Raw genomic sequence first — 25,934 nt, 5'->3', positions numbered from 1 at the left:
ACATGTGTCCAAAGAAGAAATACAAATGGGAAAAAACAACACATGAAAAAATGTTCAGCATCACTAATGGTTATGGAAATGCAAATCAAAACTACAATGAGATATCATTTCTTTTTTTTCCAAAGATTTATTATTTCTCCCTCCGCCTTGTTGTTGTACTTGCTGCCTGCTCTCTGTGTCTGTTTGTTGTGTGTTTTTGTCTTCTTTTATTTTTATTTTTTTTAAGGAAGCACAGGGAACTGAACCCGAGACTTCCCATGTGGGAGGGAGTGTCTTTAGCCACTTCTACTCCCTGGTTGTTGTGTCTCTTCATTGTGTTATCTCATTGGGTCATCTTGTTGGGTCAGCCTGCAGTGCCAGCCCGTTGTGTCAGCTCACTGTCTTGCTTGTCTTCTTTTGGTGGCCTTGGAAACCGAACCTGGGACCTCCCATGTGGTAGGCAGGCACCCAACTGCTTGAGCCACATCCACTTCCCAAGATATCATTTCACACCTGTCAGAGTGGCCACTATTAGGAAGACAGAACTACAAGTATTGGAGAGGATGTGGAGAGATAGTAAACTTCTTCACTATTGGTGGGAATGCAGAATGGTACAGCTGCTGTGGAGGTTCCTAAAGAAGTTGAATATATAGACTTGCCATGTGACCCTGCAATACACTACTGGGTATATACCCGGGAGAACTGAGAGCAGTGACACAAACAGATATCTACATACTGATGTTCATAGCAGTGTTATTCACAATTATGCCAAATACCTTGGACCTCCCATATAGTAGATGGGAGCCAATTGCTTGAGCTATATCCACTTCCCAGTAATATGCTGTTTTGACCACTGTAGCTCATAATACATTTTAAAATCAGGAAGTGTAAATCCTCCAACTTGATTCTTTTTCAGGGTAGTTTTGGCTATTTGGGAACTCATACCATAAATAAATATTTCCATATAAGTATGTTGATTGACTTTTCTGTATCTGCCAAGAAGGCTATTGGAATTTTGATTGAGATTCCTTTGATCTGTACATTGCTTTGGCTGAAATTGACATCTTATTGATATTTAGTCTTCTAATCCATGAACATGGAATGCACTTTTATTTATTTAGGTCTTCCTTGATTTCTTTTAGCAAAGTTTTGTGGTTTTGTCTGTACTTCTTTGGTTAAATTCATTCATAGATATTTGACTTTTAGTTACTATTACAAATGGAATTAAAATTTGTTCTTTTCAGAACCTTCATTACTTGTGTATAGAAAAAGTACTGGGAAACGGACTTTGGCCCAGTGGTTAGGGCGTCCGTCTACCATATGGGAGGTCCGCGGTTCAAACCCCGGGCCTCCTTGACCTGTGTGGAGCTGGCCATGCGCAGTGCTGATGTGCGCAAGGAGTGCCTTGCCACGCAGGGGTGTCCCCCGCGTGGGGAAGCCCCACGCGCAAGGAGTGCGCCCGTGAGGAAAGCCGCCCAGCGTGAAAAGAAAGAGCAGCCTGCCCAGGAATGGCGCCGCCCACACTTCCCGTGCGGCTGATGACAACAGAAGCGGACAAAGAAACAAGACGCAGCAAATAGACACCAAGAACAGACAACCAGGGGAGGGGGGTGAAATTAAATAAATAAATAAATCTTTAAAAAAAAAAAAAAAGAAAGAAAAAGTACTAAAATTTTGAGTGTAGATCCTGCACCTTGCCACTTTGCTGAATTTGTTTATTCTATTAGCTTTGTTTTGGACTTTTCAGGATTTTATGTATATAGAATTGCATCATCTTCAAATAGGGAAAGCTTTACTTCTTCCTGTCCAGTTTGGATGCTTTTTGTTTCTCTTGTTTTGACTAGCTTCCGATACAGTATTGAATAACAGTGGTCAAGTGATTTGTTCTTGATCTTAGAGGAAAGCTTTTAGTTTTTCACCATTGAGTATGTTAGCTGTGGGATTTTCATGTCAGCCCTTTGTCATATTGAGGAAAAGTCTTTCTATTCCTAGTTTCCTAAGTGTTGTTATCAAAGAAGGGGAGCTGGGTTTTGGTAATTGCCTTTTCTGTATCGATTGAGAGGCTCACGTTTATTTTCACCTTCATTGTAATAATGTGGTATATTACATTAATTGATTTACTTATTTGAAACCACCTTTGCATACATGGGATGAATGAATCCTACGTGATCATGGTGTATCATTCTTTTACTGTGCTTTTGAGTTCAGTTTGCTAGTGTTTTGTTGAGGATTTTTGCATCTATATTCATAAGGAATATTGGGGTACAGTTTTCTTGTGGTATCTTTATCTGGCTTTGATATTAGGGTGATGTTAACCTCACAGAATGAGTTATGAAGTGTTCCTTCCTCTTCAGTTTTTTGGAAGAGTTTGAGCAATTTTGGTGTTGATTCTTTTCTGAATGTTTGGTAAAATACACCTATGAAATTTGGTTGCTTTTTTTGGAGGTTTTTATTATTGGTTCACTTTCTTACTTGTTATTCGTCTGTTGAGATCTTCTGTTTCTTTTTGAGCCAATATTGGTAGTTAGTCAGTGTTCTCTAGGGAAATAGAACTGACACGAGATATCTGTAAATAGTATGAGATTTTATAAAATTCTCTTATGCCACCATGGGGATGCATGAGTCCAAATTTCGCAGGCAGACTGCAAATTAGGGGCTTTGATGAAGGTCCTTGATGAGTTCCCAGGAGACTTTGGCTATCAGAAGTAAAGCTGGTAATTCTCTGTGAATGCTGAAATCACTTCCCCTTTTAAGGCATTCAACTGATTTGATTGTCACTCATTGCCGATGGCATTCTCCTTGATTGATTGTAGATATAAACAGCCATCTATGAAGTCACCTGGTTGATTATTAAAGTCCATAAAATTTTCTTGTATTACAGTTAGCCCAGTAATTGCTTGACCAAACAACTGGGCCCTCTTACCTGGCTGAGTAGACACATTAACCTAACCATCATAATGTATTTCAAGGAATTTGTCCATTTCATTTAGGTTATCTAATTTATCTAATTTGTTGGCATACAGTTGTTCATAGTATTCTCTTTTAATCTGTTTTAATTCTATGTAGTCAGTAGTAATGCCCCCCTTTTCATTTTTGTTTATAGTTATTTGGGTTCTCTCTTCTTTTCTTTGTCAGTCTACCTTAAGGTTTGTCGATGTCATTGATCTTTAAATTTTGTTGATTACTTTTTTATACCCTATTTCATTTCTTTCTGTTCTAATATTTGTTATTCCTTTCATCTACTAGCCTTGAGTTTAATTTGCTCTTTTTCTAGTCCTCCAGTTGGGAGATTCAGTCTCTGATTTGAGGTTTCTTCTTTTTAATGTAAGCATTTTGAGCAATAAATTTCTCAACACTGCCTTTACTGCCTCCTGTAAGTTTTATTATGTTGGGTTTTGTGTTCATTCACCTCAAGATAGTTCCTAATTTCTTGTGATTTTTCTTTGACTCATTTGTTGTTTCTACATATTCATGAAATTTCTATTTGTTCATGTGTTATTGAATTTTACCTTCATTCCACTGGTTAGAGAAGATACATTGTATGACTTAAATATTTTTTGAATTTATTGAGACTTATTCTGTGACCAATGTGTAGTCTATCCTGGAGAATGGTCCACGTGTACTACGGAAGAATATGTGTTCCACTGCTGTTGGGTTAAGTGTTCTATAGTTATCTGTTAGGCCTAGTTGGGTTATTGTTGTTCAAGTCTTTTATTTCCTTGTTGATCTTCTGTCTAGATATTCTATCTGTTATTGAAAGCAGTGCATGGAAATCTGCTATTAATGTAGAACTGTTGATTTCTCCCTAAAAATCTGCCATTAATTGCTTCATATATTTTGGGGTTCTGCCATTAGGTGTATATATATTTATAATTGTCATATCTTCTTGTTGAATTGTCCCACCATCAATATATAGTGACCTTCTTTGTCCTTTAAAACGTTTTTGACTCAAAGTCTATTTTATCTGATATTAGTATAACAACTCCAGCTCTCTTTTGGTTACTATATATTTTTGGTATATATATATATTTTTCATCCTTTTCATTTTTTTTTTCTTATTTGCTTATTATTTCCATCCTTTTCAACGAGTTTAAGATGAGTTTCTTATAAACAGCATACAGTTGGATTACGCTTTTTTATCCATTCTTCTAACCACTGCCATTTGACTGGAGAGTTTAATCCATTTGCATTTAAAATAGCTACTGATAATATAAACTTTTTTCTGCCATTTTACTATTTCATCTTTGTAAATCTCTTATCTTTTTTGTCTTTCACTTCTTCTGCTAATGCCTACTTTGATATTTGTTACCTTATTTTGTATTATTTTGAGTCCTTTCTCATTTCTTTCTGTATATATTTTTCATATATTTTCTTTGTGGTTACCATGAGACTTAAATTTAGCATCCTTTAACAATTGTGTTTAATTTGTGTTACAGCCCAGCTCCTGAATTGCAAGGGTTGGGATGGCAGCAAGAGCAAAGGACACTAGGCACATAATCAGACATGAGCTATATTTATTGGGACTTATGGACGGGAGAGATACTTTCTGGTGGTGGTGGTCCAGAGAACAAAGATAGTGTTCTGCAAAGAGGCGGGAAAATGAGTGGCAATATATAGGGTCTCAGAGCAAAGACATTTCAAACCAAAGCTTCTGCTAGGGTCACATGAAGCACATAAATAGGGTCTGGTGATATTACTGTAGTAAGGAATTGTGCAGCCTGGAGAACATTACAGTTTATGATATTATCTGAACATTATTTCTCTGTGAGGAGATTTGTACATTTTAACTTGTGTCCTGGGTCATTTAGGTGGCTGAATACTATGGGTAATTTCTCTTAGCCAGAGCTGGAGACCCATTGGATCCCCACAATTTGATACCAACAGAACTACTAGCATACTCATACAGTGTTCCTATACCCCTCCATTCCCCACGTTTTTGTTGTACTTGTTATACATGATATCTTTCTACCTTGTATGCCTGTAACCATAGATTACTTTCTTATGTATTTGTATTTTAGAACTGTAAGAAGTGAAAAGTGGACTAACATACCAGAAATTATAATACAATAGTACTGGCACTTATAATTAGCCATATGGTTACATTTACCAGAGATCTTTATTTCTTTCTGCCACTTCAATTCACTCTATTATCCTTTCCTTTCATTATGAAGGACTCCCTTTAGAATTGCTTGTAGAGCAGGTTTAGTGGTGATGAATTCCTTTAGCTTTTAATTATTTGAGAATGTCTTAATCTCTCCCTGATTTTTTTTTTTAAGATTTATTTTTTATTTCTCTCTCCTTCCCCCCTGCCCCCCTTCTCCCCAGTTGTCTGCTCTATGTGTCCAATTCTCTGTGTGTTCTTCTGTGTCCACCTTGTATTCTTGTCAGCAGCACCGGGAATCTGTGTCTCTTTGTTGTTTCATCTTGCTGCATCAGACCTCTGTGTGCAGTGCCACTCCTGGGCAGGCTGCACTTTTTTCATGCAGGGCGGCTCTCCATGAGGGGCGCACTTCTTGCGCGTGGGTCTCCCCTACACAGGGGACACCCTGCATGGCATGGCACTCCTTGTGTGCATCAGCACTGCACATGGGCCAGCTCATCACATGGGCCAGGAGGCCCTGGGTTTGACCCCTGGACCTCCCGTGTGGTGGCGGACACTCTATCCATTGAGCCAAATCCGCTTCCCTCCCTGATTTTTGAAAGACAGTCTCTTTGAGTATACAGTACTTGGTTGGATAATATTTTCTTTTAGCACTTTAAATATTTTGTTGCACTGCCTTCTTGCCTCCATGGTTTTGAGTCACCTTATTCTTACTGGAAATCCTTTGTACATAATGTGTTGTTTTTCTCTTTCAACTCTCAGAGCCTTCTTGTTTTTGGCATTTGACAGTTTATTGTGTGTCTGGGTGTGGTTTTCTTGGAGTTTGGGTTTGTTGGGATTCTTGAATGTGCATAGTTATGTCTAGTGTTAAATTTGGGAAGTTTTCTGCTTTTATTTCTTTGATTATTCCTTCTGTCCCTTTCTCTTCTCTTCTGGGACTTCTATGATGCACGTATTGGTATGCTTGATGGTATTCCACAGGTTGTCTCTCAGGCTCTGTTTACTTTTTAAAATTCTCTTTTCTTTTTGTTCCACAGCCCCAATCATTTCAGTTGTCTTGCCCTTGAGATCATTGATTATTTCTTCTGTCATCTCCAATCTACAGTTGAAATCCTCTAGGGAATTTTTCATTTCTGTTATGATCTTAAACTTTGGTACTTTTATTTGGTTCCTTTTTAAAATTTCTGTCTTTTTTATTGAGATTGTTACATTGTTCATTCATTGTTTTCCTGATGTCCTTTGGTTCTTTCTCTGTTTTCCTTTATCTCCTTGACTATATTAATGATCAGTTTTTTAAAGTCTTTGTCTGGTATCTCCAAAATATGGTTATGTTCATTGATAGTTTCTGGATTTTTATTTTGTTCTTTTGGATGGACCAGCAGTCTTTTTTGTTTTGTAATCTTTTGTTGCACATGTATGTTTTATTATTTTAAAATCTTAATTCTGGGATATAGTTACTGTGCTGTCTGTCTCTTTAAGTTTGTATCCAGATAGTGGTGTGACAGAGATTTCCTTGGTTGTCAGAAGCTAGCAAAAACAAACAAACCAAGGCAGAATCACTTTTCACTGTCTTAGCAAATTGACTTTCTGTTGGCCGGTGATCTCCTTCAAGAAATCAGTCCAAGGTGAATGTGACTTTCAGGGTCCTCTCCATCTCTCTGGTTCTTTGTCTTGTCCTCGGCTTCTGCTTGCTTGTGGCCTTATGAATACTTCCTGTTTTTAGGACTTTGAATGCCCTTTGTATTTTCTGTGAAATGTACTTTCTCTCTAGTGTATGATTTAAAGCAGGTACTTCTCTGTTGTAGCCTTGTTTCTTTTCTTTTCTTTTCTTTTTTTAAAGATTGATTTATTTCTCCCATTCCCCTTGTTGTCTGCTCTCTCTGTCCATTTGCTTTGTGTTCTTCTGTGTCTGTTGCGTCTCTTATTGTCTCTCCTCTGTGTCTCTCTTTGTTGCATCATCTTGCTGCGCCAGCTCTCTGTGCAGGCTAGCACTCCATGTGGGTCAGCACTCCATGCAGCCCAGCACGCTGTGTGGGCTAGCACTCCACTTGGGCCAGCTTGCCTTTACCAGGAGGCCCCGGGAATTGAACCCTGACCTCCTATATGGTAGATGGGAGCCCACCTGCTTGAGCCACATCCGCTTCCCTAATTGTTTCTTACACTGCATTTGCAGTCTGCAAGATGCTTCCTGACTGCATGGCAAGTTTGGGGAGGGCAAGCCAGAGATGAGTGTCCTGGTTCAGTCTTTCATGGTGCCACCTGATAGACTGTCACTGACATATAGCCACCACAGTAATTGCTTAGGGATTGCTCTGCTCCCTCCAGAACAGGGCCAGGGACCGTCAGTGGGAGCACAGGCTGGCTTCTGTCCGTACCAGAGAGGGAAAGGACCAGCAACAGTACCACAAGCTTTTCCTGCCATTTTTTTTGGAAAGATTTATTTATTTATTGCTCACCACCCCCTCATTGTTTGCACTTGCTGTGTCTGTTCGCCTTCCTTGTTTCTTTAGGAGACACTGGGAACTGAACTCGGGACCTCTGATATAGGAAGGAGGTGCCTAATTGCTTGAGTCACCTCTGTTCCATGCTTTGTTGTATTTTTCTTGTGTCTCTTGTTGTGTCATCTTGTTGCATCAGCTTGCTGTGCCTGCCTATTGTTCCAGCTTGCTGTCTTGCTCCTCTTCTTTAGAAGGCACCAGGAACTTCCACTTCCTGCTTCGTTGTGTCTCTCATTTTGTTTTCCTTCTTGTGTCTCTTGTTGTGCCAGCTTGTCACGCCTGCCTGTTGCGCCAGCTCGCTGTCTTCTTTAGGAGGCACCGGGAACTGAACCAGGGCCCTCTTGTGATAAGTGGGAGCTCAATTGCTTGAGCCACATCTGCTTCCCCCTTAACCATTTTTAAAGTTGCATTTTCTTGGTTTGGCACTTTGCCAGTTACTGCAATCCTTTAACTGTTTTCCGGAGTTGTGAGGAAGATAGCTCTGCTAGTTTTTGGTAGTTGTTCAAAGATTCTGTGGGGGATTGTCACTCTGGAATACCACTGTCATGATTGGAAGCCCCGACATTTACTTTTTCACTGAATGGTAAAGAAGTGTGAGATGGTAAATAATATAAGGATTACTGAAATAACTTGGTGGCATTGTCTTGATTCATATAAGATGCTAGTACTTTTATCTGCCAGTACTTTTATCTGCCATTTCTTTTACACAACAAGGCTGAAGTCAGCACAGAACAAAAGATAAATAACATTGTAATATTGTTATGAATTATATTAATATTGACCTAGTGTAGGAGTTCTTAACAAGATGTCCATGAGCTTGAATTGGAATTGAAAAAAACATGATTCTTGTGGGGACATGTTGGTGTGGGTGTGATATATTTATTAAAAAAATACACCGTATAGTGTGGACTTAGTAAGGTATCTCTCGTTTTCACCTGACTGGCAAAGGGATCATTTGGAACAAAAAAGATTAAGAAACCCTGACCTAATGGAACTCCTGAAAAGGTCTCAGGGTTCCCTCTGGGTTGCTCTCACCTGAGGAGAATGGAAAACATTTCTTTCTGAAGCTGATAAGAGATCAAGACATAAAAGATCAAGGGCTCGGGAGAGCTAGTCATTTAATTATGTTAAGCCTTTAACTGGTTTCACTTTTCAGTTAATTTGTAGATTCCTGCAGCTCAGGTTTGCTGACTTGTTTTGCATTACTTAACTGTATTTTACACGAGCTGAGCTACCCATAACTTCTTATCTTAACTTGTGGTACTTACCTTCCCTTCTTAGGACTGACCTACCAGACCTTTCTCTGTAGGGCTATAAGAAGTTAATTGTTCCTCTAACTTTCTTTAAGGAGTCATAGCTTGAGGTTTATTTATCTCATAAGAAGAGAAAATGGGTCTGATTCTTACCCTCTTTCCCATTCTATTTAGTTCCAGGAAAGTCAAGTCTATCTTCTATATAACTACTGAACAATTGAAGTAATCTCATTAGAGAGTTTTGTGGATTGTAAAATCTGAACATTTGATGTTTTTGAGTTCCCTTGATAACTGAGGGAAACACTTAGTGGAAGAGGAAAAGGAAATCGCAGATCCCAAGAGTCACACATACTCCTATAATAAAGGAGAGTGATTTAATTATTATACTGTGGTATAAGATAGTCTTTGCTAAGTACCAAATAAGAGTATTATACAACAGGGTACTCATGGAGAGGGTGGTGCTTGAACTAGGCCTGGAAAAGGAAATAAAAGATCAATAAAATATGGTAAGGAAGAGGTTTAGTGGTCTGCAGACTGGCATTTGGAAGATTTGTTCCAATTTAGTATAAGACCAACACAGTTCATATAGCAGAATTCATGGTGGCAGGAAATGCAAATAAGCCTTAAAAAGAGATTGAGGCCAGACTATGGGGTCCTTCAACCCTAGCTAAGAAATACGAATTTTGTTTATTGAATAACCTGAGGATCATCTGTAATTCTTGCTAAAAATACAGATTCCTGGCTCTACACCAGACTGATTGATCCTCTCTGAAGGTGGGGCTCAGAAAGCTGCACCCTAGGTTATTCTAATGCAGGTGGTTGGTGGAATACTGTGATATTTAGTGAGTACTCCAACAATTCTTGAAAAGGGAATGCTATCTGTTATAGCATTATTTTAGCAAAGTTAATCTGGAGGTTGCCTAAAGGATTGAATTAGGAAGGTTAGACCCTGGAGACATAAGCTTCTGTCTTGATGCTGTTTCAATAGTCCAGATTTGGGGTGGTGATGGAAATAATAAAAGGAGGACACATGCTATGAAGAAAGACTCTCCTAAGTTCATGACTGGTTAGGCTTTGGGAAATAAGGGAAAGGAAGAAATTAAAAGTGACCTAAGCTTTCCTCTTGGGTGACTAAGAGAAAGGGAGTTCCCTGAAAGCAGTTGGACCATCGGGGAGGAGTGCTAGTCTGACAGGTTGACATGATGTGATGGGTATGCATGTGGGAAAGGTGGGCAGGCAGTTGGTGTTACAGACATGAAGCTTGTGAGAGGTCAGGCCTGAAAACTGACTGTTCTTGCAGGTAATAGTTGAAATTGTGAGAAGCAGATTGGTTTGATGTGGGATTGAGGATAAAAGAGAGGACCTGTGGAGAATTTTGGAGGGGTTCTCAGGACAAGGAAAGGCACAACAGGAGGAGTTGGTTGTGACTGTGGCAGAGTTCATGCACTCAGTTAAGATATAGTGACAAGGAGATCGTAGCAAGACAGAAGCACCTGTTTGATATGAAGAGGTCCAGTTTGTGGCTTTGCTGGTGGTGCTATTGTAGATTTGTTTCCTCAGCAAATGGCTAATGAGCCTTGACTACATTCCCAGGCCTGGGCATGTACTGTGCGAGCAAGTTTCCTGTTTCAAAGACCTTTCATTCTAGAAGAGAAAACAGACAAATAACAGAGAAATGTATAAGGTAAATTAATTTTTAAATTTAAAAATGTAATTAATATGGTTTTTGAATAGGCGATTCATTTACATAGCTCAGAAATTAAAATTGTAGAAGGTATATGAAGTTAAGTTTCTCATCTGTGGCTGTTTCTGACCCTATTGGTAACGTCTTTTAAAAAATCAGTTCCTTGTTTATCCTTCCATTCTTTCTTTATGCAATAATGAGAAAATATTAATATATAATAATTTTGATAGTAGAGGAATGAAACAGAATAAAACAAGGTCATGTGCTAGGGAATGTCCGGGGGTGGGCAGTATTAGATAGGGTCCTCAAGGGAGGCCCCTTTGAGGAGGTGACAGCCAAGTATGGAACTGGCCATTCAGACATCTGAGCGTGTTACAGGCAACAGCGAGTGCAACGACCCTGAGGTGGGAACATGCCTGATGAGGGGGAGAGTAGCTCTGGAGGAGGTCAGAACAGTGATCAGAGTCAGATTTTTAGGGCCCTGGAGCCATCATAGGGTTAAGCTATGTTTGAAAAAGAGCACCATGGCTACTGTGTAGAAAATAGATTATGATGATAAAAAGAAATAAGTTTCCAAAGCAGGGAAACCATCAGGGGAGAGAAGATGGTGGCTTAAATTAATGTAATATTAGTGGAAATGGAGAAGAAAGCAGTACTCAGAGAAGAATAGATGGATTCAAAGTACTGGAAAGCCTCATTGATAGGTTGGGCAAAGGGAATGAAGATCTGAGATGAGAATGAAATCATCATACCATAAGGAATGTTGGCAGTCTCTGTGTTGCATGAACTCCCATCCCAGGGATTTAGCCCCTTCTGCTAGAGCATTTTTTAATTGAAGTCTTCTTTGTGCAATTGCAGCTTATTTCCTGCCCCAGACTCTAAAAGCTTAATTGAGGCAAGTAGGGAATGTTATTGATCCATTCTTGACCCCCCTGAGACTTCCAGGTAGCCCATAGCTAAGTCTCATAATTAGTGATATGCCCTTTAATAAGGATTTTAGAGAGGATAAAAAGCTTCATATTCTAGCCCTCCTTCCACTTCCCTATCCCCTAGCATGACTCTACTAAAATCTGGCATTCCCATCTAATTTCAAGGGGATTGAAAGGTAACTTGTTCTCTCCTTGAATAATGGCAGTTAAAAAACTGTTGAGGTGGCGGACTTGGCCCAGTGATTAGGGTGTCCGTCTACCACATGGGAGGTCCCCAGTTCAAACCCTGGGCCCCCTTGATCCGTGTGGAGCTGGCCCATGCGCAGTGCTGATGCGCGCAAGGAGTGCCGTGCCATGCAGGGGTGTCCCCGCGCAGGGGAGCCCCATGCACAAGGAGTGCGCCCCGTAAGGAGAGCCGCCCAGCACGAAAGAAAGCCTGCCCAAGAATGGCGCTGCACACACGGAGAGCTGACAGAAGATGATGCAACAACAACAACAACAAAAAGAAACTGTTGAGCTTCCCTTAGTGGCCCTTTGTTTCCTTGACTCTAGTCCTAGAGTCCTTATCTCAGCCTGTAGGCTCCTTTTTTTAGCTTGGTGTGGACAGCAGCTGCTTTTTCAGTTGACGGCAAGACAAGGATTGGTGTTTTGACATACAGTGAGATTTTCGTAGAATCTGGTTTAAATAACATTTCTCCCCTAAAAATTGGAGTCCCTTTCTCCTTACCCCTACTTTGCATGTTGATGGGCCCCAGAGAAAGTGCTTCTATTAAACTTCATCTGACAGGCTCTGATGCCTTCTCATACCTGTCTCCTTGAGTTTGGAAATTCAGCAACAGGTTAGAGTAATATGTACTGGGTGGTTTGTTCATATTAAGATGCCACCAGTGGCTACATTTAAAAGACTTGCATTCTGGGAAGGGCCTTCATAAGGCATGTGGCCTCAGTTCTTGTACCTTGGGCATGATGAATGGCCAGCCATGGTCTGGGATCCCCCAGTCAAGTCTGCTTCAGGCACTGGTGCTAGGAGTGAGTCTCTTTACATTGGCTTGAGTTGTTCACTGGTAAAATCCATTCCTGCCAGTATAATTTCAAAGAAAAGTTACTTACAGGTAAATTATTACTATCTTTGCATTTAAAATATGTTTGGTCCCAATCCATTTAAATAGTCTCTTTCTTTATATAACAAAGAAGTTGATTGTGTGCTGTTTACCTTCTGGTCTGAGGAGAACCAATCTTTCTTTGAGGTAGTAATGATTTTTTTTTTTTTAATTTAAATTTTGGAATTATTTCAGACTTGGAAAAATGTTGTAAAAATAGTACAAAAATTTGTTTACCCTTTACCTATGTTCATCAAAAGTTAATATGTTATTACCTTGCTTTATTATCCATTCATATATACATACACACACTTTTTTCTAAAATGTTTTAAGAAATTGCCCTTTATATCTGAATATTCTTTAAAAGTTTCCTAAAACAGAGTATTTTCTTTCATTGTCACAATATAATGATCAAAATCATGAAATTAACATTGCCATAATACCACATACTATAATACTATAATCTACAGACCTTATTTATATATTGTCAGTTGTTCGATTGATACTCTTTTTTGGCCCAGGATCCAATTAGGATCACATGTGCCCCCAAAATATGATGGAAACTTTAAACTGACCCATAGAAGAGCAACAGAATTCAAGAATAGAATTCAAGCCTGCCCTTGGCTGGTGCAGACATGATGGAATAAAGACTGAGCTTTATAAAACATGTCTTCCATCTCTGAGCAGATGAACATCAGATAGCATAGACCCCATCTCCAGTATCCTCAGCACCCCCCACCCCCACCAGCACTTATATCAGCCCTTGCTGCTCCATCATCTCTTTGCCTTCTAACTTTATGTATAAAACTGACTCTCTGCCTTCAATGTTAGATACAAATGAAGCCAGTTTTTCTGAGACTCTCTGAGAGTGTGAATGACCAAGAAGAGTTAATATCTTTGTATCCCTTGCCTGTGTCTCCCCTTGGTATAATACCTACAAGATTTTTGGAAGAGGAGGAAATGGGGTTTCTTCATATTCTAGAATACCTGGATGCCCACAATGAAGAACTATCAATAAAAAGGGAGAGTGAAAAGACAGTGAGAGACTTCACATCCAGCCCTTAAGCAGCCTTTTAAAGAAATCACAAACTTGGACATAAAAATAAACATTGAAGAGTTACTGTAATCTGAAGTAGCAGCTCTTTCAAAACATGTACATATAAAAATTCAGAAGATACTTCAAGTAATACAGTTGTGAAGAATTCTGAAAAATTGATATGCATTTTCAGTGCACTGATTTATTTAACTGACTCCTCCCAACAATAACATGTAAGAATAAACCATTTTGCTGGACAAAAAAAAAAGTCCTTTTAGTCTCCTTTAATCTGGAATAGTTCCTCAGCCTTTCTTTTTTCCAGTAAGCCAGACACTTCTGAAGAGTACAGGGGAGCTATTCTGTAGAATGTCCCTCAATTGGGGCCTGTCTGATATTTCCTCATGCAGTCAGGTGACGCTTTTTTGGCAAGAATATCACAGAAATGATGTGTCCTTTGGTGTATCATGTCATGAGGCATATATTTATGCTATTACTGATAATGTTAACTTTTGATCACATGATTCAGGTGGTATCTATCAGATTTCCCCACTGTAAAGTTATGGTTTTTCCCTTTGAAATTAATAAATGTATTGTGGGGAAATATTTTGAGACAATATAATTGTCATATTTCTCAGTACTCTTTTATCTACTAATTTATTTATGTATTTTTAAAAAGATTTATTTATCCACCCTCCCCCCCATTGTCTGCTCTCTCTGTCCATTCGCTGTGTGTTCTTCTGTGTCTGCTTGTATTCTTGTTAAGCTACTCTGGGAACTGATCCTGGGACCTTCCAGAGTAGGAGAGAGGTGCTGAATTTCTTGCGCTACCTCAACTTCCTGATCTGCTGTGTCTCTTATTGTCTCTCCTCTGTGTCTTTTTTTGTTGCATCATCTTTCTGCACCACCTCTCCCCATGGACCAGCACTCTGTGTGGGCCAGCTTGCCTTCACCTGGAGGCCCCGGTTATTGAACCCTGGACCTCCTATATGGTAGATGGAAGCCCAGTCACTTGAGCCACATCTGTGTCCCATACCCACTAATTTAAACATCCCCTGTTGAGTCTTGCTTGAAGCAGTTATTACCATGGTGGTTGTCAGTGGTGATGTTCTACATTTATTAGTTGGAATCCTACTGTGAAGAAGAATTGTCCCTTCTCTCTGATTGATTGATTATCAGTGTGGATTCATAGTTTCTTGTTTTATTTAATCTGATACTCTCAATTTGCTGCTCATATTGTCCTGTATTTGGTCAGAGAGTGCCTCTTAACCTGGCTCCTCTGTCCTTTTTTCCCCTTTAACCTTTTTTTTAGTCAGCAGTTATATTTTATTATCACAATAAAAAAGTTTTAAAACCATAGAACCATACAACAGAGTGAACCCTAATGTAAACCGTGGGCTTTAGTTAATTTTGGTTCATCAACATGAACAAATGTAACACACTAATGCAAAATGTTAAAAGAGAAGACTGTGTATGTGTGTGTGGGGGGTTCCTCTTACTTTTGATAGCTTTTTTGAGGTATAATCTTTGCACCATACAATTGATTCGGCCACTATGAAAGTATAGTTTGGCTTTTAGTAAATTTGTGCTGTTGTGCAGCCATCACCACAATCCAGTTTTTTTTTTTAAATTTATTTTTTTTATTAACATCCCCCTTCCCTCCATTGTTTACACTTGCTGTCTACTCTCTCTGTCTTTTCGTTGTGTGCACATCTTCTTTTTGGGAGGCACTGGGAACTGAACCTGGGACCTCCTATGTGGGAGGGAGGTACCCAATGCCTTGAGCCACCTCTACTCCCCCAGTCCAGTTTTAAAACACTCCCATCAGCCCATAAAGTTCCCTCATGCCCATTTGTTCCTTGTTTCCATCTCCAGCCCCAAGCAACTACTGATCTTCATAATTTAGCCTCTTCTAGAAATTTTATAAAAATGGAATCATGTAATATATAGTCTTTTGTATCTGGCTTCTTTCACCTAGCATAATGTTTTTGAGTTTAATCCATGTTGTTCCATGTATCAGTAGTTCTTTTTATTATTAAACAGCATTTCATTATGTGGATATACCACATGTTGTTTATTTCTTTACCAGCTGATGGACATTTGGATTTTGTCCAGTTTTACTTCTTACTTTCCAGTGTGTGTGCCTTTAAGTTCTTTTTCCTGCCTTATTGCACTGGTTAGATTTTCTAATACAGTTTTTTTTTTAGATTTATTATTTTCCCAGACCCCCTGCAGTTGTCTGCTCTCTGTGTCTATTCACTGTCTGTTTTTCTGTGACTGCTTCTATCCTTATCAGTGGCACTGGGAATCTGGGTTTCTTTTTGTTGCATCATCTTGTTGTGTCAGCTCTCCGTGTGTGCGGTACCATTCTTGGGCAGGCTACACTTTCTTTCACGCTGGGCGGCTCTCCCTACGGGGCACACTCCTTGCGTGTGGGGCTTCCTTACGTGCGTGGCATGGCACTCCTTGCGTGCATCAGCACTGCTCATGGGCCAGCTCCACACAGGTCAAGGAGGCCTCCGGTTTGAACCGTGGACCTCCCATGTGGTAGGCAGACACCCTGTCCATTGGGCCAAGTCCGCTTCCCTCTAATACAGTTTTGAATAGAAATGGGGAAAGTAGACATCCTTGTCTTGGTCCCAGTCTTAGAAGGAAAACATCTAGTCTTTCACTATTAAGTGGAACAATAGCTGTTCCTGTGATCTTTTGACATGTCCCTATCAATTCTTGAGCACTTCCTTACCTCTTTTTAAAAAATATTTATTTATTTATTTATTTATTTATTTATTCCCCTCCCCCATTGTCTGCTATCTCTGTCCATCCATTGTGTGTTCTGTGTCTGCTTTGTGTTCTTATTAGGTGGGTTGGGGAAACCATCCTGGGACCATGAGAAGAGAGGCAATCATTTGTGCCACCTAAGCTCCTTGATCTACTGTGTCTCTTGTTCTTTCTCCTCTGTGTCTCTTTTTGATGTATCATCTTGCTGTGCCAACTTTTTTGTGTGGGCCAGCTCTCCATGTGAGCCAGCACTCTCTGCGTGGGGAAGCATTCCTGCACCGGACAGTACTCTGCGCAGGCCAGCACTCGGCGTGGGCCAGCTTGCCTTCACCAGGAGGCCCTGGGCATCGAACCCTGGACCTCCTATATGGTAGATGGGAGCCCATCTGCTTCCCACTTCCTTACCTCTTGGTAACTCAGGATGTTCCAGACTCATCCATACCTTCCCTGCCTCAGCTGAAATCAGCTGTTTCTTCAAGGAACTTTGGTTCTTTTTATTGACGAATGATATTAGAAACTAGGTCTGGGCACTGGGTGAGTAGCAGTCATTTTTTAATTTCCTCACCCAGTATTTTCAGAATTCTCAGCAATGTAGTTATTTTATTTAATTTTTTTATATTGATTTCTTTCCCCCTCCCCCCCGCGTTATCTGCTCTCTGTGTCCATTTGCTATGTGTTCTTCTGTATCCGCTCGCACTGTGTATTCTTCTGAATCCGCTCACATTCTTGTGAGCAGCACTGGGAATCTGTGTCTCTTTTTGTTGCATCATCTTGCTTCCTCAGCTCTTGGTGTGTGCAGCACCACTTCAGGGCAGTCTGTGCTTTTTTCGCACGGGGTGGCTCTCCTTGTGGGGTGCACACCTTGTGCATGGGGCTCCCCTATGTGGGGGACACCCTTGTGTGGCAGGGCACTCATTGTGCGCATCAGCACTGTGTGTGGGCTAGGTCACCACATGGGTCAGGAGGTCCCGGGTTTGAACCCTAGACCTCCTATATGGTAGGCAGATGTTCTATCCATTGAACCAAATCTGCTTCCCAGCAATGTAGTTATGAAAACCATAGGAAGATCCAGATGCATGGAAATAGAAAGAGGTTTTGGTTGCTACCTACCTTTTTCTAGTATGTTCCATAGCACTTTTCATTTACTCTTTAGTGCCAAGTCATGCCTGTTGCTGAAGAATCTAGTTACTGATAATATGATAAGTCTCACAAACGTCCCCAAATCACAAGACAATAATGTCTTTGTTCCAGCAGAAATTTTGCTGTGGACTTTTTATTGCCTGCTCCTTGTGTTTTTTTCCCCCTTTCATTGCAGCTTGCAAAAGGGCTGAGGGGAAAGTTGAGATCATTTGGTCTCAGTAAGAATGAGAGTGATAGCCACTATGCACTGAATGTTTACTGTGGGCCAAGCACTGTGCTTTATGTGCTTTACATGAATTTTCTAATTTGATCTCACAACTATCCAGTGGGGGTTATAGTACTTCCTGTTCCTCTTTTTCCCCAAACACTCCAGCTGTGGTTTCAGCATTGAATATGATTCCCTACTGATCTGAGCTTTGCTTGGCATGAGTCACCAAAGGGTGGGAGTTGCTGCTGCAGCATGGCAGTTCCTGAACACTCTTGAAAAACTTTTCACACAAGCAACATATCTTTTTTTTTTTTTTTTAAAGCACAAACAGTACAGACACTTACAAAGTAAACTGAAAAAGTATCCTACTCTTCTCCCCCTGCCCAGTCCCTTCATTCCAACCTTTTCCTGAATATAGCCACCATTAACAGTTTAGTGTATATTCTTCTCGACCATTGTTTGTGCAGACATATTCAGGTGTCTTGAGAGTTATTTCAGAGGAACTTTTCTTCCCAAGAACTCTCTCCTCAGCTGTTCTGCCCTCAACTAACCTTTAATTTCTTTTTAGAGGTTGTTTTCCTTTTTGGATTTTGATCAAGAAACTCAACCACAGAAATAGGGTTGTTATCTTCTTAACTTGAACTCTGAAAGCTAGAGCTTAGTGTTTGTGCTCCCTCTTTAGTCCTGAAACCCTCTTAATCCCCAGGGATAATGTGTAGAAACAAGAAAGATAAGAAATTAATAGCTCTGTAAAATGTTAGATTCTTCAAAATATTATTTTCCAGGTGAGGTCAGTTTATTGACTCCTAAAGTAATTTCTTTGCAAGCTGCTAATTGGAAGGTCAGCTGATGGTGGATCCTTTGGACTTAGTCAGAGGAGTAATAATGAATGACTTTGCCTATCTTTAAGTGGTATACCTATGTGGCTAAAAATGTGTGTTTACTGAATGAAACTAATGGAGCGGTGCTAAAATTCTTTGTAATATACATAATTGGCCATTAATTTTTTTTGTTCTTCCTTTTTTTTTTAAATTAAGAAGTTGTAGGTTTACAGAAGAACAGAAAAATCATGCAGGAAATACAGAATTACCGAATACCCTCTCACACTCTCAGTTTTCCCTATCATAACACTTTGTATTAGTGTGATACCTTTGTTACAATTGATGAAACAATATTATTATAATTATGTTACTAACTATAGTCCAAAGTTTATTAGTGTTCCCTGTGTTGTACAGTCCTTTTTAAAAAATTTTAAATCTTAAAAAAAAAAAAAAATTGAATCTAGTAAGCTATATACAACCTAAAATTTCCCCTTTTTAACCACATTCAAATATATCATTCAGTGGTGTTAATTATGTTTACAATGTTGTGCTACCATCACCAACATCCATTACCAAAACTTTTCCATCACTCTGTATAGAAACTCTAGACCAATAAGCATTAACTGTCCATTCTCTCCCCCACTTCAGTCCCTCATAGCCTATATTCTGGGTTCTGATTATGAATTTGTTTATTCTGATTATTTGAAATCAGTGAGATCATATACAGTATTTGTCCTTTTGTCCCTGGCTTATTTCATTTAACATAATGTCTTCAAGGTTCTTTCATGTTGTTAAATTTTTCAGAACTATATCCCTTTCTATGGATGAATAATATTCCATTGTATGTAAATACCACATTTTGTTTATCTATTCATCTGTTGATGGATACTTGGGTTTTTTCCATCTTTAATTCTTTTGAGTATATACCTAGAGTGGGATTGCCAGATCCTATGGTAATTCTATACTTAATTTCCTGAAAAACTGTCAAAACTGTTTTCCACAGTGGCTGTACCATTTTACATTACCGCCATCAGTGAACAAGAGTTGCTCTTTATCCACATCCTCACCAACACTTATTTTCCTTTTTTGTTTGTTTGTTTTTTACTAGTAGCCATTCTAGTGGGGGTGAAATGGTAATTCACTGTGGTTTTGATTGCATTTCCTTAATGGCTCTGGTGTTGAGCATCTTTTCATGTGCTTTTTGGCTATTTGTATATCTTTTTTGGAGAAAGATCTATTAAAATCTTTTGCCCATTTTTAAATTAGGTCGCTTGCCTTGTTGAGTAGTTGTAAGATTTCTTTATATATTCTGGATATTAAACTTTCATCATATATGTGGCTTCCAAATATTTTTTCCCATTCTGTAGGTTGTCTTTTTACTTTCATGATGAAGCCCTTTGATGCACACAAGTTTTAAAGTTTGATGAAGTTCCATTTATCAATTTTTTTCTTTTGTTGCTCGTGCTTGTGGTGGAAAGTGTAAGAAATCATTTCTAACACAAGGTCCTGAGGACCTGAAGATGTTTCCATACATCTGCTAGGAGTTTTGTAGTCTTGGTTCTTATGTTTATGTCTTTGATTCATTTGAGTTGATTTTTGTATGTGATGTGAAGTAAGGGTCCTCCTTTATTCTTTTTCATGTGGAGATCCAGTTTTGCCAGCACCATTTATTGAAGAGACTATTCTTTCCCCATTGAATGGACTTGGCATCTTTGACAAAAATCAGTTGGCCATAGATGTGAGGGTCTGTTTCTGAACTCTCAATTTGAGTGCATTGGTATGTTTGTCCTTGTGCCAGTGCCATGTTCTTTTTTTCTTTTTTTAGGAGGTACTGGGGATTGAACCTAGAACCTCATACATGGGGAGCAGGCACTCAGCCACTTGAGCTACATCTGCTCCTATCCTGCTCTTATTTGCTCTAGTTTGTAATAAGTTTTCAAATCAGAAAGTGTAAGTCCTCTAACTTCGTTGTTCTTTTTCAGGATGGTTTTGGCTATTCTGGGACCCTTACTTTTCATATAAATGTGATGATTGGCCTTTCCATTTTCTGCAAAGAAGGCTGTTGGAATTTTGATAGTGATTATATTGAATCTGTAAATTGCTTTGGGTAGAGTTGACATCTTAATGATATTTAGTCTTCCAGTCCATGAACATGGAATGTACTTCCATTTACTTAGATCATCTTCAATTTTTTTTAAGCAAAGTTTTGTAGTTTTCCATCTTTTACATCCTTGGTTAAATTTACTCTGAAAAATTTGATTTCTTTTAGTTGCTATTTTAAGTGGATTTAAAAAAAAAATTTCCTCCAGATTGTTCATTACTAGTATATAGAAGCACTACTGCTTTTTGATATTGAACTTGTAACTTGTCACTATACTGAATTTGTTTATTCTAGTGGTTTTGCTGTGGATATTTCAGTATTTGTTTATTGCGAATAGAGTTTTGCTTTTCTTTTCCAAATTGGATGCCTTTTATTTCTTTTTCTTGCCTAATTGCTTTGGTTAGGATTTCCAATACAATGCTGAGTAACAGTAGTGACAGTGGGCATCCTAGTCTTATTCCTGATCTTAGAGGGAAAGCTTTCAGTCTTTCACTGTTAAGTATGATGTTAGCTGTGGGTTTTTTCATTTATGCCTGTTGCCATTTTTCTGTATGGATTTAAGTTGGGTATTTCTGAAACTAACGCTTCTGTTAGTGGCCAGTGTGGCCTTCTACATATATAAATAAATTTCTTCTCTATTCTCTTTCCTTTGCATATCTCATCATAAAAGATTTCCTGGCCAATGGGCAACCCATGTCTTGGTTCCTAAAGGCACATACATAAAGACATATATACACCCAAAATGTTATCACCATGCACTTAGTAATTTGAGGGAGTCTGGAAGAAGAACCTTCCAGATATTGACTTGTGAGTCCAGAGAATACGCAGGAGACAAGTTCAATGACCTCACTGCCACACTGCCTCCTGAGTGTGTGCTCTTTGTGGGGTTTGAGTGTCAGTTATTTTTCACTTATCTGACTTCAACTTTATAGCTTAACTCACTCTTCTCAGAGTGTTTGATTTTGAAATTATTTTTTCTCTTCCTCCCCTTCTAGATTTCGTACCCTCTAAAAAAGTTTTTTAAAAAAATTTATCACTCATTCCTGTTGGGTGACCGGGTCATTCCCTTAGTACTTGAGCTGCATCGCATCGAGGGCAGTGTACAGGAAATAGTATTGTGTGGCAGTGGTTGGGAAACATGAATGATCTAGCTAGGCCTCTGCTTCTTCATCATTTGGGGTTTGGCCTCATCAGAAATCGCTGTTAGGAGAAAGAAGAAAATTGCTTTTAGCAGTCATAATTTCCTTGTCCAAACCAGATACTACTTCTGAACCAAGGGCAGTGAAACCAGACTGGAGCATTTATATGTGGTATGGATGTGAGTGACTGTTTACTTGGTGTTCTTGAAAGTTCTCTCTACAGAGTATCTGATGTGACAGATTTTTCTTTGTTTGGCAGTTCCTGACACATCCATCTTGGCCAACCCTGGATGTTTCTTACTAGCTGTGGAGCTATCTCCCAGAAAGAGAGCTTCAGAAACATTTTACCTGTTTGTTTCTATGGGAAGATAGGTGACACCTCCCCTTTGCTATGTTACACATTTTGGGGAGTATGAGAGGAAATTGGGGTGGGGAGGTGGGAAATGGCCATTGTAGAGATGTATGAGATGTGAGAGCATTCTATTCTGACGCTTGCCCAGCTGGCTTGCTTCATACCCTGCCTGGGAGCAGGCCACCTGCAGTAGCTTCCAAGGACTGTGTCCTTAGCCTTCCTCTTCCTCATTTGGATGAAAAATTGAGCCAATGGATGTTGAGTCATTTGGCATTCAGTGTTCATTGAGGATTCACCCAGTGGGATGCAGCGAGGCAAACATGGAGTGGTGTGTGTAGAGGCCTGAAGTGTGGGTGCCCATAGCTATGAGGGAAAGTGGGTTTGGCTGTGGTGTTGATGAGAAGGCAGTGGTCACTCACAAAGAGGCTGAGTATAAACAGTGGGAGAGTGTTTCCTGCTTGACTTTTGTCTTGTACCTGAAGGTTAGGAGTAATTGAAGGGGCAAGTACTAAGTATGTATTTCATTCTTCTTTAAGAGGCAGTGTAAAGTCAGACAAACTTGGGTTTTAATCTAGGCACTACTATTTATTGGTGTATAATTAAAAGTTACTTGACTTTTCTGAGTCCCAGATTCTTTATCAGTATGTTGAATATAAGGTTTTTGTGAGGATTAAATGAGGTAACAGAGATAAAATACCTAACGTGGTACCTGGCATTCATTAAGTGCCCAGTAAGTGCTAGTTTCTTTCCCCTTCATTTGCTATACTGTCTGAGTTTATTTAACAGAATATTTATTGAACAGTTACTGTGTGCTGTACGCTATACTGTCTGTCAGATGGAAGATGTGCTCCCTGCTCCATGTCAGATAAGTTAGTCTCTTATTAAAGCTTCATGCAATGTGTACAGTGATGGTGGCATGCATCTAGGTGGGAATCCTGTTCAAACTGAGGAGTTGGGGAAGACTACTGGGGGAAAGTAGTGTTGGGGCTGATTTTTTTAAAGCTAGGTGAAGGAGAAGGAAAGGCCCCTAGGGAGCATGAAGTTCTAAGATAGCATAATGTTCGCAGGGAGCCACAACCTGGGTGTTTATTTGGGGGACCAGCTGGAGTTTCTAATTCCTTAGCTCTTTTCCTCCCATCACTTAGGTGTATCTGCTGTGTTGCTTTGGTCGGGACAGGCTGTGGATTCCTAAAAGAGAACTAAGTGATTTGGGGCTGTGAATCTGTTGAGTATACACAACACTAAACTCACATACACATGCACACACACACAGTCTTGTAAAGTTGTTGGTAGGATTTGGCTCTTTCCCCTGTGCAATTCTTATCTACCCTAAGTGCTCTGCACAGCATTTCCATAGTTTGGACTTGTGTGGAGGTTCATTTTCTGTCACCTCAACTTGAGGTTAGTGGCATCAAAATCTAATTATAGCAGTTATGCTGTTTCTAGTCTACTATCATTTTAAATATTGACAGTGATTAATTGAAAAAAGACACTTTAAGTAAAATCATGTTGGTGTCTAGTTCTATTTTTTTTCTTCTTTTTCACACCAGCATGTGGTATAGAATTTACGTGTATATTTGTCAAGACTCTTGAAGAAATGAAATTATTGTCTTAGCTACAGAATGAATTCTAAGGGTTGGCACGAGAATACTCTGCTTGTATCTAAACTTGTCACACTTAGGTAGAAAAAGCAGTACCAACCAGAGGCAGATGGGAGTTGGTCAGGGGGCAGTGAATGTAAAATAGGTTTTTGAAATGATCTTTGATCTTTCAGAATTGGTTAGTGAGGAAGAAGATTTCTCTGCTACCCCCAGACTTGCCTCATTCCTTGCTACGCTGATGTTAAATGAGGGAAGGAAGCCACTCGTGTAAAGTCTTGGATGATGAAAGATTTACTTTTCTTTGGAGAGAGAGGAAAGAGAGCTTTCTGAGTGTGAGAATGGAGATGTGTGAGCAGACTTAGAATAGTGGAGCCTTAGAAGGCCCAGTCCTTGAGAAAGTCAGCTTTGATTTGTGAAGGTAGTAGGAAGAGCCCTGAAAACTCCCTAGAAACCTAGTGTTCTTCTCCCAGGGTCCCAAATGACAACCAAGAATGGTTGCTCAAGAAGTGCTCCAGTGGGACTCTGGCTTACCTGAGGAACATTGTAGCATGGTGTCTATCCTCCTGGGACTGTAACGTTCCCAATTGTTTTTCCTCCCTTCAGGCTGACAGATTTCAAGGATGCAGCTACTATTACTGGACGTGCATGACACCTTACTGGAGCTGGGCCAGTGGGCCATGTGGCCATGATGTCGGCCCCTCATGGCCTCAGCAGGAACAGAACACTATGGTATTGGCCTCCGCCGGGGAGACAGCTTCAAGCAGAGTGGTCCCTCAGGCACAGTGCCTGCCCCACCAGCTGAGAAACCTGCTGAAGGCAAAGTCTGGGCTCAAGCTTATCAGCAGGTGAAACCAATCTGGAAGCTGGAGAAGAAGCACGTGGGGACACTGTCAGCAGGGTTGGGTCCAGGCCTCCTGGGTGTCCCACCCCAGCCAGCATATTTCTTTTGCCCCAGCACTTTATGTAGCTCTGGGACCACAGCTGTCATTGCGGGCCACAGCGACTCCTGTTACCTGCACTCCCTCCCAGACTTATTTAGCAGTACCCTACTGTACCGCCGCTCTAACTACAGGCACAAACCATACCAGCAACTGGAGTCTTTCTGCTTACGTTCAAGCCCATCAGAAAAAAGACCTTTTTCTCTCCATCAAAAGAGCCTCCCTGTTAGTCTCACTGCCAGTAAGGTGACTTCTTCCACAGTGTCCCCCATGGCCCAGCCTATGGCATCCTCGTCCACAGATCCATACCTCTCACTTGGAGCACCTGGGGAAAACCCTTCAGGGAAGATCCTGGCCTCTGCCATCTCAGGGAGGATCCCATCTCCACTCTCTCCTTCCTCCTCCTCCATTTCCTCCTTCTCCTATAAGCCCATGCTAAATAACAACTCCTTCATGCGGCCCAATAGCACTAAAGTGCCTTTACCACAAGCCTCAGAGGGCCTCAAGCCAGGATCCTCTGCCAAGATCCAGCTTGTCTCCTGGCATCATTCAGGGGATACTGGAGACTGTGCACCCCAGCCTATTGAACATAAGGTGCCCAAAAGCAATGGCACTGTCCTAGATGATGCCACTGCTTATACCACCATGTCTAACCCTAGCTCCCTAGACATATCCATCACCAGTGTTGCCTCTCCTGAGTTCAATCGGAATAACTCAGCCACGAGGACAGAGCCACATCCCTGTGGCCTGTATGACAACTATGATTCCCAAGCTCAGACTAAAGAGGTTCGGTTCACTGAGGCTGTGAGGAAGTTGACTGCAAGAGGCTTTGAGAAGATGCCGAAGCAAGGCTACCATCTTGAACAGTCTTGTTTGGTGAGCCCCAGCTTTCAGTGGAACCTTCTCAACAGGAACAGGCGATGGAAACCTCCCATGCTAGGTCAGCAGTTTCCTCAAGAGGATGCTGGAACAGACAGCAAGATCCTCCCTGGTGCTTCCGACACCTTGGGGTTGGACAGTACAGTCTTCTGTACCAAACGAATCAGCATTCACCTCCTTGCCTCACCTGCCAATGGGCTCAACCATAGCCCTGCCTGTGAATCTGTGATCCACAGCCCACCACTTGAAGGAGACAAAGCTCTGGTTCCCTCTTTTCCTCCTCAACCTCTTGGTGTAGCTGATGTGGCCACTCGCCTCTCTTCCATCCATCTGGGCCAGCCTGTGAAGGGGCCTGAGGAAGCCGGGCAACTGGACTTACCTGCAAGGGATATTGGGTAAG

At 40.4% G+C, this 25,934-nt stretch overlaps 1 protein-coding gene across 6 annotated transcripts in view; it reads left to right on the top strand.

Annotated features, from left to right (window-relative positions):
* The window catches only part of TTLL4 (tubulin tyrosine ligase like 4), a 60,759-nt gene that overhangs the window by 15,876 nt on the left and 18,949 nt on the right, over positions 1 to 25,934 (top strand). For all 6 annotated transcript variants that reach the window (XM_004469547.5, XM_012529462.4, XM_012529459.4 and 3 more), the window contains exon 2: positions 24,321 to 25,929. In XM_004469547.5, the coding sequence (XP_004469604.1) occupies positions 24,419 to 25,929 (1,511 nt within the window). In that variant the 5' untranslated portion in view covers positions 24,321 to 24,418. The remainder of the gene's footprint in view (positions 1 to 24,320; positions 25,930 to 25,934) is intronic.

This window comes from Dasypus novemcinctus, chromosome 7 (assembly GCF_030445035.2).
Source record: "Dasypus novemcinctus isolate mDasNov1 chromosome 7, mDasNov1.1.hap2, whole genome shotgun sequence".
Classification (NCBI taxonomy): domain Eukaryota; kingdom Metazoa; phylum Chordata; class Mammalia; order Cingulata; family Dasypodidae; genus Dasypus; species Dasypus novemcinctus.
This window is presented reverse-complemented; position numbering and strand designations above follow the sequence as displayed.